The sequence below is a fragment of the Gavialis gangeticus genome, unplaced genomic scaffold (assembly GCF_001723915.1).
Source record: "Gavialis gangeticus isolate Ggan-Ray unplaced genomic scaffold, GavGan_comp1, whole genome shotgun sequence".
In the NCBI taxonomy this organism is placed as follows: Eukaryota; Metazoa; Chordata; order Crocodylia; family Gavialidae; genus Gavialis; species Gavialis gangeticus.
In genome coordinates this window covers 46,072,448-46,085,378 of record NW_017729024.1, presented here as the reverse complement: position 1 = coordinate 46,085,378, position 12,931 = coordinate 46,072,448, and the positions used below count along the sequence as shown (strand labels likewise).

The 12,931-nt window shown below is 37.5% G+C and overlaps 1 protein-coding gene across 1 annotated transcript in view; it reads right to left on the bottom strand.

Moving 5' to 3' along the window:
• Window positions 1-223: 223 nt before the first annotated feature.
• UGCG (UDP-glucose ceramide glucosyltransferase) overlaps window positions 224-12,931 on the bottom strand; it is an 18,396-nt gene continuing 5,688 nt past the window's right edge. Inside the window, exons 2-8 of the mRNA XM_019517052.1 lie at window positions 9,015-9,117; window positions 8,247-8,348; window positions 7,813-7,925; window positions 4,971-5,149; window positions 4,044-4,130; window positions 3,358-3,547; window positions 224-2,722 (exon numbers count right to left, since the gene is read on the bottom strand). Coding sequence (XP_019372597.1) covers window positions 2,552-2,722; window positions 3,358-3,547; window positions 4,044-4,130; window positions 4,971-5,149; window positions 7,813-7,925; window positions 8,247-8,348; window positions 9,015-9,117 — 945 coding nt within the window. The 3' untranslated portion in view covers window positions 224-2,551. The remainder of the gene's footprint in view (window positions 2,723-3,357; window positions 3,548-4,043; window positions 4,131-4,970; window positions 5,150-7,812; window positions 7,926-8,246; window positions 8,349-9,014; window positions 9,118-12,931) is intronic.

Genomic DNA, 12,931 nt, shown 5'->3' with positions numbered 1-12,931 from the left:
AATAGAGTGGAGTTCAAGTTTCAAAGCTATAGAATGGAAAAAGCTCTAGCAACCATCTGTTGTACTTTTGCCAAACATGAATGGATCATCATATAGAAATACTGCAACTTAAAATGAGAATTTGATTTCATACCTGGATGACTAGTAGTACAACACAAGAGGCTTGGGATATAAGAAAGTGTTAGTTCAGCAGAAGATGGTAAAAAAAATTCCAAACACTTGATTGTATTCAAAAATTTATTTTTTAAACAAAAACAGGACAATGATTTTAAATAAACATGGTATATTCAACATCTGTTGATCAAACAACTTTAAATTAACTGTACTTGAATTTACGCAGTTCTGTTGCAGTGCCCTCTACAATATTCAAAAAGTATTGGTTTCCATTTCATAATCAACCCAACTTTTTAAACAATACAAGAAATCAAGCTGTTTGCTTAAGTGAAGCTTCCAATTTTCTTCAAGGAAAAACTCCACTAATGCAAAAAACAACCATCAACAATTATCTTTTAGACCAGCAAAACATTTTTAAAAATGAAGTCTGTTCAGCCTTTTTGGTTTTTCTATTACACTGCCCATATGGAAATCAGCATAAAGCTAGAGTAATAGCTAGGCTTCACTTTAGCAGCGCAATGAATGGCATCAACCAAACTTCATGAAACAAATAAAACACACAAACGCTTGTAATCAGCAAAATTCAGCTGTTTAGTAGTGTTGTTAAAAAACCTTTTAGTGGGTCACAACTAGACTGGTTTTCAGTATGCAACTTTCCTCAGGAAGACTTTCTTCCTGATTCACATGTAAAGAATGGAACATGCATAAAAAAGCCTTTGTTCAGGTAGAAAAATGCCCTTCAAAAACAAGTTTAGTGATGTCATAAGGCAAAAAGAATATGCAACCAAGTGATGCTTATGTTATATATCTTATATCATGTACATATTCACACATTATGTTTGTGTGCGTGTCATATACAGTTAATGAATTGGCTCAGTAAGGTGAAAAATAATCCATTTTCTATAAGTACATATTATTGCTAATATGCTACACATTACGCTTTCTAACATAAAAATGTTGTCAAACTTAGGCATTAAAAGCTGCCATACTGGCAAGGCCAGCCCTACAATTAGCAGCAGGCGTTCATGGTGACAACATGCCAACTCATTCTCAGGAAAAAAGCAGCACAAATACAATTAGGAAAACAAAAGGCTTATGCAATGTTCCCCTCCAAATTTGCTCTGTGTCCATTTTAAACCTTTAAAAATTGTTTAGTTTAAACAAAAAGAAAAAAAACAAGTCCAGTTCACCACAAAGTTAAGAACAATCTCACAGTGGGGTTGGAAAGCAAGCTGACAGGAGCTGAGACGGAAAGAATACAGCATGCATTTACAACCTGGTTATAATCTAGTCCTTTTAGTCATATCACTGGAATACAAAAATCCAATTTAAAGACTAGACTAACAGTAGAAGGCAAAAAGCCAGGAGTAGACTTAGTTTGATAGTTAAATTAAGATTAGAATTTAAATCAGTAACAGCAAACTCACCCTGCCTTTTTATACACTCAATATCTACTGCAATTTAATATTTATTCATGACTAGTATAGGTATATATGTTTACTTAAAAAAAGATATTAAATACCTGCATCATGAAATTACATTCTGTTATTAACAATAAGACATTGTGTAAGAAAATAGCTCGTGTGTGAAATGTTTCTGAAATGCAATCCTCCCCCCGCCCCCCTACACCTATCAAAACACTCACAGAGAAACAAAAACACCCCTAAAAAGGATGGGAATGGTGAAGGGGTCTAGCTAGGCTAATTACAGCACAGTGATTAACAATGGTTCAAAACAGAACCAGTTAGAGTTGGCCAAAAGATGCCCTCACACATGGCTAACCAATAATTCCCTCCAACCTGCCCCATCAAACTCAGTCCACTTTTGGTTCATTGCAGAGACACAAAAATAGTTTAAATATTTACATATAAATACAAGACTCCAGCTTTGTTTTTGCAAGGCCTAGTTACCTATTAGTTTATATTCACTCTGCAGCAACTATAAGAGGTAGGCAGAAAGCATCTAAGAGCTTCTTTCTTTGTGTCCCACTACTAGCTCAGTCCTTCAGACATTGCAGAAGTCAGTTGTACTTCTGCAGTGCTGTTACTGCCTTCCAGGCTGGTACAATCCAAATGGACATAGACTGTTTTATCCCTTCTACTAGGCTAGCATACCATACAGCAAGAAGCTTTTCCTATACATAAGGATACTGTCTTTAGAGTTTACTGCAGAGCATTCAGAAAGAAAATGGATCCTGGGACCAATTCTCTCAATTTCCTTTTGTACAAGGTACAAAAAACAAGGTACCATTTGGCCAAGACTACAGATGGATTTTTCACAGATGCAAGTGCCATGCAACAATAAATTAAAGAACAGATACCAAAACATACAAGTAATAAAACTATTGAAGGTAAATTTTTTAAAAGCCTTTATATAAACATAATTTATAATACTTCTCCTTTTTTTCTGCCTTTTCAAAATACAGTCAAAACTGTGGCTATACATCAAGGATTTCCTCTGCAGTGCCTCCACAGCGTAACCTGTAGCGTCCTGTCCTCCAGCTAATAGTTGGGTCCCACAACGCAGATAGGAAAATGTATATAGTCATGGATTCTCTGATGAACCAAGCTACTGCATAATCAAGTTTCGAAAAACACAGTGCACCACCCTGGGAATTAGACAAACATACACTCATTTAATGGATTATTCCAACTACTAGAGTAAATACATCACGTGTAAACATTGCACACTATCAAGGGTACCATCTCTTATGAATTAAGACCAACTCGTAAGGTATTTCCCTCTAAATAAATTCCCCATGTTGCCACATTCTGTATCTGGTCAAGTTTCATAACAACCAGTTTAGTAAATGCTTTTATGCAGCAGCAGAATGATTGTGCCTGATGCAAATAACCCAACAAAGTTAGTTTCTGTTATTAAACTTCACTCTGAGTTCGGCATTTAAAATACAAGTTAAATGAAAGTAGCATCCAAAAGGTACCACTGCTGCTTCTTTTAGATCAGAGGAAAACATTTCTGTACAATTCCCACTCTTAAGGAAGTGCAACAATTTGTAAAGTTAACTTGTCATCTCCTACTCTGGAGGCTATGTCAAACAACAGGACCACAGAATGATGTCTAGCAAGGTATAAGATGTCACGTGTGATGGGTGGCAAACAGGTTTCTTTAATTTATTTACAGATTCCCAGTCAATTAAGATCTCAAAAGCATTGAGAAGCCATTATAATTTCAGTAGCCAAGAAACTGGCAAGGTAACATGCTCCCCTGCCCAAAGCTACATACCTGGACACCTCTTAGTTGAATGTAGTCAAATATAAACCATGCCAAACAGTGACACATGAAAAATACCATTATATCCCATTTGAAGATGTGATGAGCTGCCCATCCAATAATTAAACTGGCAACAAAGCATTCAGAGATTGGCTCACAAATAATTGTAGCAGGCAGCATGTTAATTCGTAGCTTGGCCCATCTAAAGTTAACAAAAAGTTAATTTTTAAAGGGAGGCAAACTGTACATTCTTATGCAAATACCTAATGCCTTAAGTTTCCTCCTCTCTATCCCAAGAAGCCTTATACCCTAACCTTCTTTGCAAGAGAACATTTGTCTAATCCTTTGCTTACTAGATACTTCAAAAGGAAATATTCACACAATTAATACATATGTTGCAATTGAGCAGAAGATCCAAAACCTTTATTAAAAGCCATTATTGTGTTGCCAAAACCAGGACTGTTTGCTTATCATAAGTATTTGCTCTGTTAAAAGCTCCTCAATCTTCAATTCTCCCTTGCTTTTACAAAGAACTCTAGCATGAAAACTGCATCCATTTACATTGTACTGGACCATTAGGACACTTGATTAACTGAGAGGTGCATGATACCTCATAACTGGGAGGCATGTAGACTGGAGTCATGCAATAGGACAGAACAGAGAGAGAAGAAAGTTATGATACAGTTAATAATCTTTACCTGATCATCCTGGACTGAAACTGAGAAATGGAATATGAACCGGAGTTTTGCATTGCAACTTGTGTGGCCATTGCAAATTTCCAACCTCTGAAAGTGAATTCACATTAGTTGGAGGTTACTTACAGATACAGGGAATAAATCCAGTGCAACTGTTTAAAAGCAATGCGTATTATTATTCTTAACAGATGTGCTATTAGAATAAAATGGTTAAAATTTCATGCTGCATAAAAGCAACTTTCCAAAAGCACATGAAATTGAAAAATGGAACACACTCTTATTATTACTTCAGAAAATGTGAAAAGTCAACAGCAGGATTTGTTCAATGTTCTCAGAATACCTGGGTCTTTACATACTTGTAAAATTGATATACTGATGTAATTACTTCTCAAAGGACCGATTCATACAGGGCAGCAGATAGACATGCCCACTATTATTCTCTCTCAGTTATTGTACTGTGATTGTGCCTACAGACTCCAGGCTCAAGATTTCATTGGTACAGAGTGACTGTACAAAGAGAGACAGACACCTTGCCCCAAAGAGCTTGCAGTCTGGATTGAAACAAGAACATGGCAAACCACAGGAGAAGGGATGAGGGAGGACTGAGAAGATTACCAGGCTACCCAGATGCAAATTTCATGGTACCAAATAATCTGAAAGTTTAAACAGTCAGATATCCTCAACTGCTGTAGGAGGATAACCTTGCACATTAATTCAGAGGCCATTTCACGAACAGGGCTGGAAGGCTTAGATCACATAGCACATGCTTCTACCACTTCTCATGCAGTGAATAGGAACACCTACCATTGCTTCAAAGATGCACAGCAAACATACTGCAAATCAAATGCTTAGGTCAGTAGACAAATAGATGTTTATAAACATCTAGAACATACTGCAAATTTAAAGGACTCCAGGAAAATTCCACCTTACCGGTCAGCTATTGCTTTGGCCATAAAATAATCTTCAGCAATGTACTGCGCAAAAGCTATAAGTCCTCCGGCTTGGTCTAAGACATCCTTTCTCATCAAACACGACATTCCTGTTACACATTTGAAGCCAGTTACGTTGGCAGAAATATATGACCTTGGATGTGAAGTTCCAAAATAAACCTACAGAAAAAGGTAGTAAAAACTGGTATTTTAAATGTTCTACTGTTATAATTTTAACCAAAGTCTGTTTCTAATTCACATATGGATTATTCTCTTAGGATTTATTTCTAACAAGCTGAGTAAAAGGCGAGTTAGAGGTGATCAACTTATCCGAAGATATCTGCAAAAGGTTTTTCAAGCAATAAAAGATGTTATACTATACTGTTACTCGTTTTGAATCCCTTCTGCTTGCCTGTTACAAAACAGTGTTCCTTTGATGAAAAAAAATTCTTATATCCACTTTCATTCTTAATTTAAAAAAAAAGAAAGTTTTTAACTACTTCCATTTGTTTCACGCCTTAGGAACACTGAGGTTTACATTAAGACATAAAAAGTCTGCTTTTGTATTTTTACTACTTTCCTTTCCTTTATTCCAACTTTATTCAGTTTTATTACCTATTTACAAGTACAGTTAAAAAAACCCAAAAAACTCAGTGGACTTTGATTAAAAAAAAGATGCAACACAGCACATTAATCTTTCTGAAATTCTCCAATTTATTAGCCTTAGTACAAAACTAGAAATCATAAACAAGCCCAGTGAACTCTTAAAAAGAAAATGAAACCTCCCTAGAAGCTACAGATTTCCTTTATTCATGTGTTGTAACCAAAATGTTAGTACAGATTTCACAAAGAGTAGAAAGGGAGGGAAGGAGGGGGGAATTTATTGCTGCTATTTGTCATAAAGTTACAGATGGAGGATCTTATTTAAAAAGTTTTGTTATCAGTATAATGGGATGCAAAAGGAAGTGGGTAAAAATCAAAACTTAACCATCATGAGCCCTATCACTTAACACTTCTGGTACATACCATCTCTGATGTGCAAAGATGCTGACAATACTGACTACAGAATTTATAACGGCTTACAAACTGCTTACGTATCTGAAGTTCTACAGACCCATGTTTGTTGTGTCAACTCAGGGATCACATCAATTATGATGTAAAAATGGATCAGGATTTGACAGAAATATTTGATCTCTATCAAATCAACTGCATCAAAGCCAAAAATAAGTTAGGGAACTATCCAAAAAAAGGTGTGTTATTAAAGCTGAAATCTGCACTAAAAAAGCCTAGTGATCAGAAATTCTTAAAAAGCTTGAAAGCCTGAGAAAAGACAATTAGCAGGATCACTGTTTTAATTAGCAGGATCACTTAAATGTGAAACTTATGCACAGACACCAAAGAGAGAAGTGTAGGGTGCACAATTTTACTTTATTTGGACCATCAACAGAGTATTAACCAGTCAAGTACGGTTAGGTATACCTGACGGTACATATTGTGGGAGATGGACCAAGTCATAGGAGTATCCATCTCAGAAAAAAAGGATTCAGGACAGTATGTGGACATTCTCCTTTAATCTACGCACGTGCAGGTGAGTGTGAATGGAGAGAGTAAATAGTAAGTTTTGTTTTCATTTTTAATTAGAAACTTCACTTTAGAATTCTTAAGTTTTGTATATTCAAATTCCAGAGTTCAGTTTGGAAATAAGCTGTAAACAAGAGGACTAAACTCATCTCAAAAAAAGTTCTGTATGCATTTCTGCATACACATGCTCTACTAAAGCGCTCAAAAGTGTCATGAATATCACCAAAAATAGAGCCAGAGCAAGACATTAGACTAGTTCTTCTCATTAGTAAAGTCATCATTTCCTTATTGTCAAAAATATATTTGCTTTTTTTATTTTATCCTGATTGTAAAAAAATATATATTTTTAACCTAGGAACAGTTTTATAGAAGAAGTAAAGAATACATTTCTGTTTACAGTTTATGCAGAGTAAGTATTTAACAATACAGTAAAATTAAAAATGGCTCACAAAACATTTGCCAAAAATCAAGCTAGTCTCCTCCCTGGCTTGCCGGAGTTCAACAGAAGGGTAGTAGGTCCCTGACACCTTGTCTTTCACCCAATACCCAGTGTCCTTCTGAGGGAAAAGCAGGGCCTAGAGATTTTCACAAACCTGTTGCTATTAAAAGCCCCTTCACAGAGGCTGTCAGAGACAGAGCCATCTAAAAGAAAGAGATTCTGCAATACATAACCCAAATGTCTCATGAAAAGACTAGTGGTTATCACTGCAGTTAAACAGAAGAGTCATCACAAAAGGTCTATGATACCGGGGGTCAGGGTTGCTTCAGAACCTTCCCTACACCTTAAAACTACACAGGAAGCCCAACTAACCAAACTGCTGAGAGTCAGGAATTTTTGTAGCCTCCTAACCTCTCATTTTTAACCAACAGCAGTTTTACTTCCTCAGGATAAAATGCTTTAATCTTAAGTCACTAGGTTCAACATAAGGATAGCTGAGCAAGGCCTCATGATGGGTCTAGTCTCATCTCCTGTATCACCACTATTCTTGCCTTAATCTAAGAAACTTCCTGTTCAGATCATGATTTTTTATCATTTACAGCTTCAAATAAAATAAAGGATGTGTACCGTCTTAAAATCACCAGACAAAAGGCTATGTGCCTCCTTGTAAATCTAGGTTAAAGATGCACCTAATTTTGGGTTCTGATTATATCTGAAAGTGAGAAGTGTTTTGCCTTCTTAAAGAGTTAACATTATTTTGAAGCTCATCAAAAAAGGATTATTTTATTAATAAAACACAATAAAAAAAGAAGTCTGTACTAACCTGTTCTAGAGTGGCAGCAAACCCTTGTCTGTCAGCCACATAAGGCAGCCCATGGACCAGGCCTACTTTTTCAGTCATTTGATTGGCCATATCAGTTAACGTATCTGGTGTTACTAAAAAAGAAATAGTTTATAAATATTTCAGAATTAATCTATGAAATCATTTGTTTGTTGTTAAAACAGAAAGTCACTAAATATACTTGAACCTCTTCTGTCAGACGAGCCATAAAAGTGAAAATTATTTTGTTGAAGTTCATTACCCAAAAATGTCACCATTGAACAGACTGTAAAATGTTAAGTTTGCCAATGAAAAGTAACAGGACAATATTTACAGCAACTTATGAGGATTTACATATTTAAGACTAGAGGACTGCAACATTTGGAATTAAACCATAATGCACATAAACATGCAAAATGACCACACTGCACACCCACCTCTGATTCCACTATCACAAATCCAGATGAGATCATACTTGGCAACTTCATACCCTGGCATTAAATTGTTGATCTTTGGGTTGATGCCAACCTTTTTGCCACCTTGAAATAAAAATAAGCAAGTTATACAGGTGTCCAAAACCCAACACTAATTTTACACATAAGTAAGTGTACTGGATACGACAGATAAATGTCTAGTTTTCACTTCTGAAAGTCTCTTCAGCTCATCCTAGCCAGAAAAGGAAACATTAAAATCCTAAATTAAATGAGATGCATTCTTGCTCTAACAAATGCTGCAGCACTCCCAAATAAGCGTTTCTTTTATTAAACTTTGTATTGCAGGAACAATCCTCAGACAATTAAAATTTATCGATTTAAGCACTCGGTGTAGTCAAAAACAGCTTGACCACTTACTTAGAGCATATTCTGAAAGGCAAATCATTTATGCTCACTATAGCACAGCTACTGGCAGCCCTAATACTTGTGCAACTCAGTTGCATTATATTAGCACTGTGAGCAGCGAGTCAGGAATAAAAAGTGTGGCAAATATTCAGTTGCAGAAATACTCTTCTTGAAGTTTATTTTAGAACTGATGTCATGTATATGCTGCAAACTTATGTCTTCCCTCTCACCCATCAACTGTCCAATGGTCCAAAATCATTACCTGCAGATTAAAGAGGCTACTCAATTTAGAAGGACTTAAATCCTAGGGGCTTCCTAACACTTCCGCAAAAGATGAGTGTCCTGCCATGCAGTTGCATTACTTACCTATGAACAATCTGGCATCGACATTTGGGTATTTGCCAAGAAGCTTCTTACACACATCAATAGCTGGATCATCATGATCTTGTACACAAAGCAGCACTTCATACTAGAGAGGGAGGAAAAATTAATGCAACTTGGTGTGTAACATGTCTTAATATGGAAGTATTTACGATCTGTCAATTAAAAAAAAACCTGGAAGCAATGGTATAGAATTAAAAGGATTTTATTTGGAGGAAAAAGTACAAGTGCACTATCATAAGTATGGAATACTTTGTTCTTGCTAGATAAGAAGTACTTCCAAAAGAGCCTTCACCTGAAACAACTTTTCTGTATTAGTAAGATACTAGCATTTTCCTGTATTAGCAAACAGGATTGTTTTTATTCATGAGGAAAAGAGTTTGTCTCACAATAGCATGTGTCCCCTTCTTGCTCTCTTTGGGGAAAGACTAGCAGTGTGGGGAACTTGAATAGTGATGGAGTAAAACCACAGATGTTTCAGAGGATCACAGTGTCACACAGACTGATCTGGCCAACAGATATGGGATGAAATTCAATGAAGTGCATATCCTTGGAGTGAGAAAAGGCTATGCATTTCCCCAGAGTATACATTTACTGGAACTGAATGTAAACAAAGCATGGTAACTACACTGTTCTGTAGGAGCTGGGGTATTAGCAACATCAAACGCAAAGCAGCTTTCCTCATTTTCAAGGCTTCTAATAGTCACTTTCCAGGCTACCATTAAGTCTTCAAAGTAAGGGGAGATGCCAATGAGCTACTATTATAGGCCTTGAAAATGACACATGCTAGTCAGTTTCATGACAGTAGCTTCCCTTCACTAATTCTAATGCAGTTACATGGAGTACAATTAGTTACAAAGTCGACAGCGTAGCTGAAAGATGCGTGGGTTTAGCAATTTCTGCATTTACAGTGGGCAGATAACTGATGTTGGTTGCAGTGCAAGCAAAGGCAACATATCTGGACTGGCATTGTATTAAGGATAACTGCAGTTATCCAGTATGCATGCAAGTGGCCTGCACTTGTTCAAAATGCAGTGACAAAATCTTCAACTAGACCTCATCAGCTGGAAACAAATGAGGAGGAAGAGGGAGATTTCTGTGTGCTACTCTATCACAGAATGCTTAGGTCACCAGTCTGATGCAGCTGTGAAAAAGGCTACATCAGAAGCATTTCCACCAGAAGCAAAATAATGACACAGAGGCCCTGCAGAGACCTGTTCTGGAATACTGTGTACCATTCTGGTCATCCACGGTCAAGAAATTGAAACAGGTGCAAAGAATGAGAAAAAGAACAAGGACGATCATAGGAATTGACAGCTATGATCTCCAGCCTCTGGCCCAGAAAGAGACTTAAAGGTGATTTGGCAAAAAATAAAAGTTAGGTGTCTGCTCCCCTGCTCACTTTGTATGAGAGAGAAAGCAGTCCTGGCCTTTAGGAATCTACATACAGGTTAAAATCAGATCACCCTGTTATGCCAGCAGGACTGTGACAGCACAGAGACTCCAAGGAAATTAAACCTGACAAAGAAGGAGTGGCTAGTTTGTTAAGACATGATAAGGTTTTGCTATTTTATCACCACTGCCCCTTGGCTAAATGAATTTGGGCGGCCAGCTGTTTTTTATTAAGGATTCAACAGGACAACTTTCAGTTTGGAACTAAGAGCTCAAAGCAGATCCTACTACACTTCCAAGTTACCCAAGGAGTCAGCTACAGAAAATACAGTAAGATTTAGCTCTCCTGATGTCTGCAAGTCCTTTACATGCAACAGCAATGTAGAGGGCCATCAAAGATGACTAGAGAGCTCCTTGCTTTGCCACTGCATTTACAAGAGGGCATTAATGCAAACGGGAATCAAGTCCAGTAGCAGTAAAAGGGCAGAAAGGGCTCAGCATGTGTTCCAGCACAGGTGCTACTTGACTTGCTGCGTGTGCTGTACTAGGTGCACCAGAATTCTCCAAAAGTAGGACAATGCTTTTATACCTAGGAGCTTTTACATGTATTAGGACTGCAACAACTTAATTTCAGTACAAGGAATCCAGGTAAAGGCTTTCTGGAACACTCACTCCTCCCCTCACCCCATCCTTCCAGGAGATAAGACTTAAAATTAAGTAGTCTAAGGGCATGTCTACACATAGCCCTATAGCAAAACAGAGATCGTGAAGATCTACATGCGATCACCATCTACGTTGCCGTAGTGGTGCGCTCCCCCGGCCTAGTACACCACTACAGTGACGTAGCTGCAAAATCTGTGTGCCACACACATGGCACAGTAAGGAAGTACTAAAGCATGGTGCTGTAGCAATGTCGCCGTACGGTGATGTGTAGGCACCCTAAGTGAAGAAAACAAAGTTGTCCCCATTTTCAAGGTATGGTATCATTCCTGAAATGGAAGTTAAAATATTGTCATTCTGATCATCCGAAGGTATTTCTCTACACTTTGCTTTGTGCCAGGATCTTTTACATTTGTTTTGTGCATATGAATCTCACTTGCTCTTATAATTAGTCCTGTCCTTCCTTTAACAGACACTAACACAAGTCTTAGATCTAAAAAAATGTAAGTTCCAGCACAACACTTTAGCTTTATTCAAATCTCAAGCAAAAGATTCTCTTGGTAAGGGAAAATTTCAAACACAAGGTCCCAACATGGAGGCCTTCTCTCAACTAGGTTTTAAAGAATAGATAACCAAGACCCTTTTGCACTGCCTGATATTAATGCAAGCTACCATGTGCAAAGTACATCTAGGCAAGCAGCCTAGATGTACTTTGCCTACACTAAGCTATAAAAAACCCAACATGATTTGCTTAGTGAATTTTTGTGCGTGTTAAGCTTGCCTATTAAATATTGCACTGTCTCTAGATTAGGCTCTAAGAGCATTTTTACATGCGCTCCTGGAGTGTGTGTGTGTGGGGGGGGGCACTCTTTATTTACAGCAACTCTGAGAGCCACTCTAATTAAAGCACCTGGAGCTTCTTGCGCATCAATGTCCCCATGCTCCAAAATGGCAGCAGGAACGCTTTATCTAAAGCTTGAATAAGCTTTAGTTAAAGTGCCGCCATTTTGAAGCATGGGGATGCTGATCTGAGAGACAGAGGCTGATGGAGCGCAGTAATGACTACACTCCAGCAGATTCAATTAGTCTAGTCTGCTCCAATGTGCTGTAATTACAGTGCATCAGAGCAGCCTCCTGGCTCATATATAGGCACCCTGAAGCACTAGAATAATCACATCTGCCTTTGTGCTTCTTAGCAGCACTCCCAAACTGAATATTTTAGGGTTAGGCAGCATTTCTGCAATAAATTAGAAATTATTTTTTCTTCTTTTTTGTTTTTAAATAGGTCCATATTCAGGCAGGAGCTAACTAAATTAGAGCACACAACAAACTCCCAAAATGCTCAGCATGTATTACAGCTATGAACAAGTGCTTAAAGCGGCCCCCATTTTTGGGGGTGAAGAGTAAAGGTTGAAAACTTTAGGAAAAAGCAATCATTCTTTTTGATAGTAAATGACATGCCCAAAGCTGGGGCCCAAGCAGCTGACTGCTTACAGCTTTCCACCTCTAGGTTATGAATTCCTTGCCTAAGGACAGTCTTATTCATTTACACAGTGGCTGGCACACACTGATGTGGATGGTAACAAATACAGTAATCCTCACTTATAGAAGTGACTACATTCATTAAGTAATATTTTCTAACCAATAAAGAACTAAAACCATTAATCATTCACTAATATCCCCAGTGCAAGTACAGCACAACCAATCTAAACTAAGAGAACTTTGGGCTTGCATGCAGGAACAGCCACACCAATAATTGTACCTTGTTGCTCAGCAGACATCAAAAAGAACTGTATTCATTTGGATGAAGGACTTTTCAAACAACCTTATTTAAAATTAGTACAATGAAA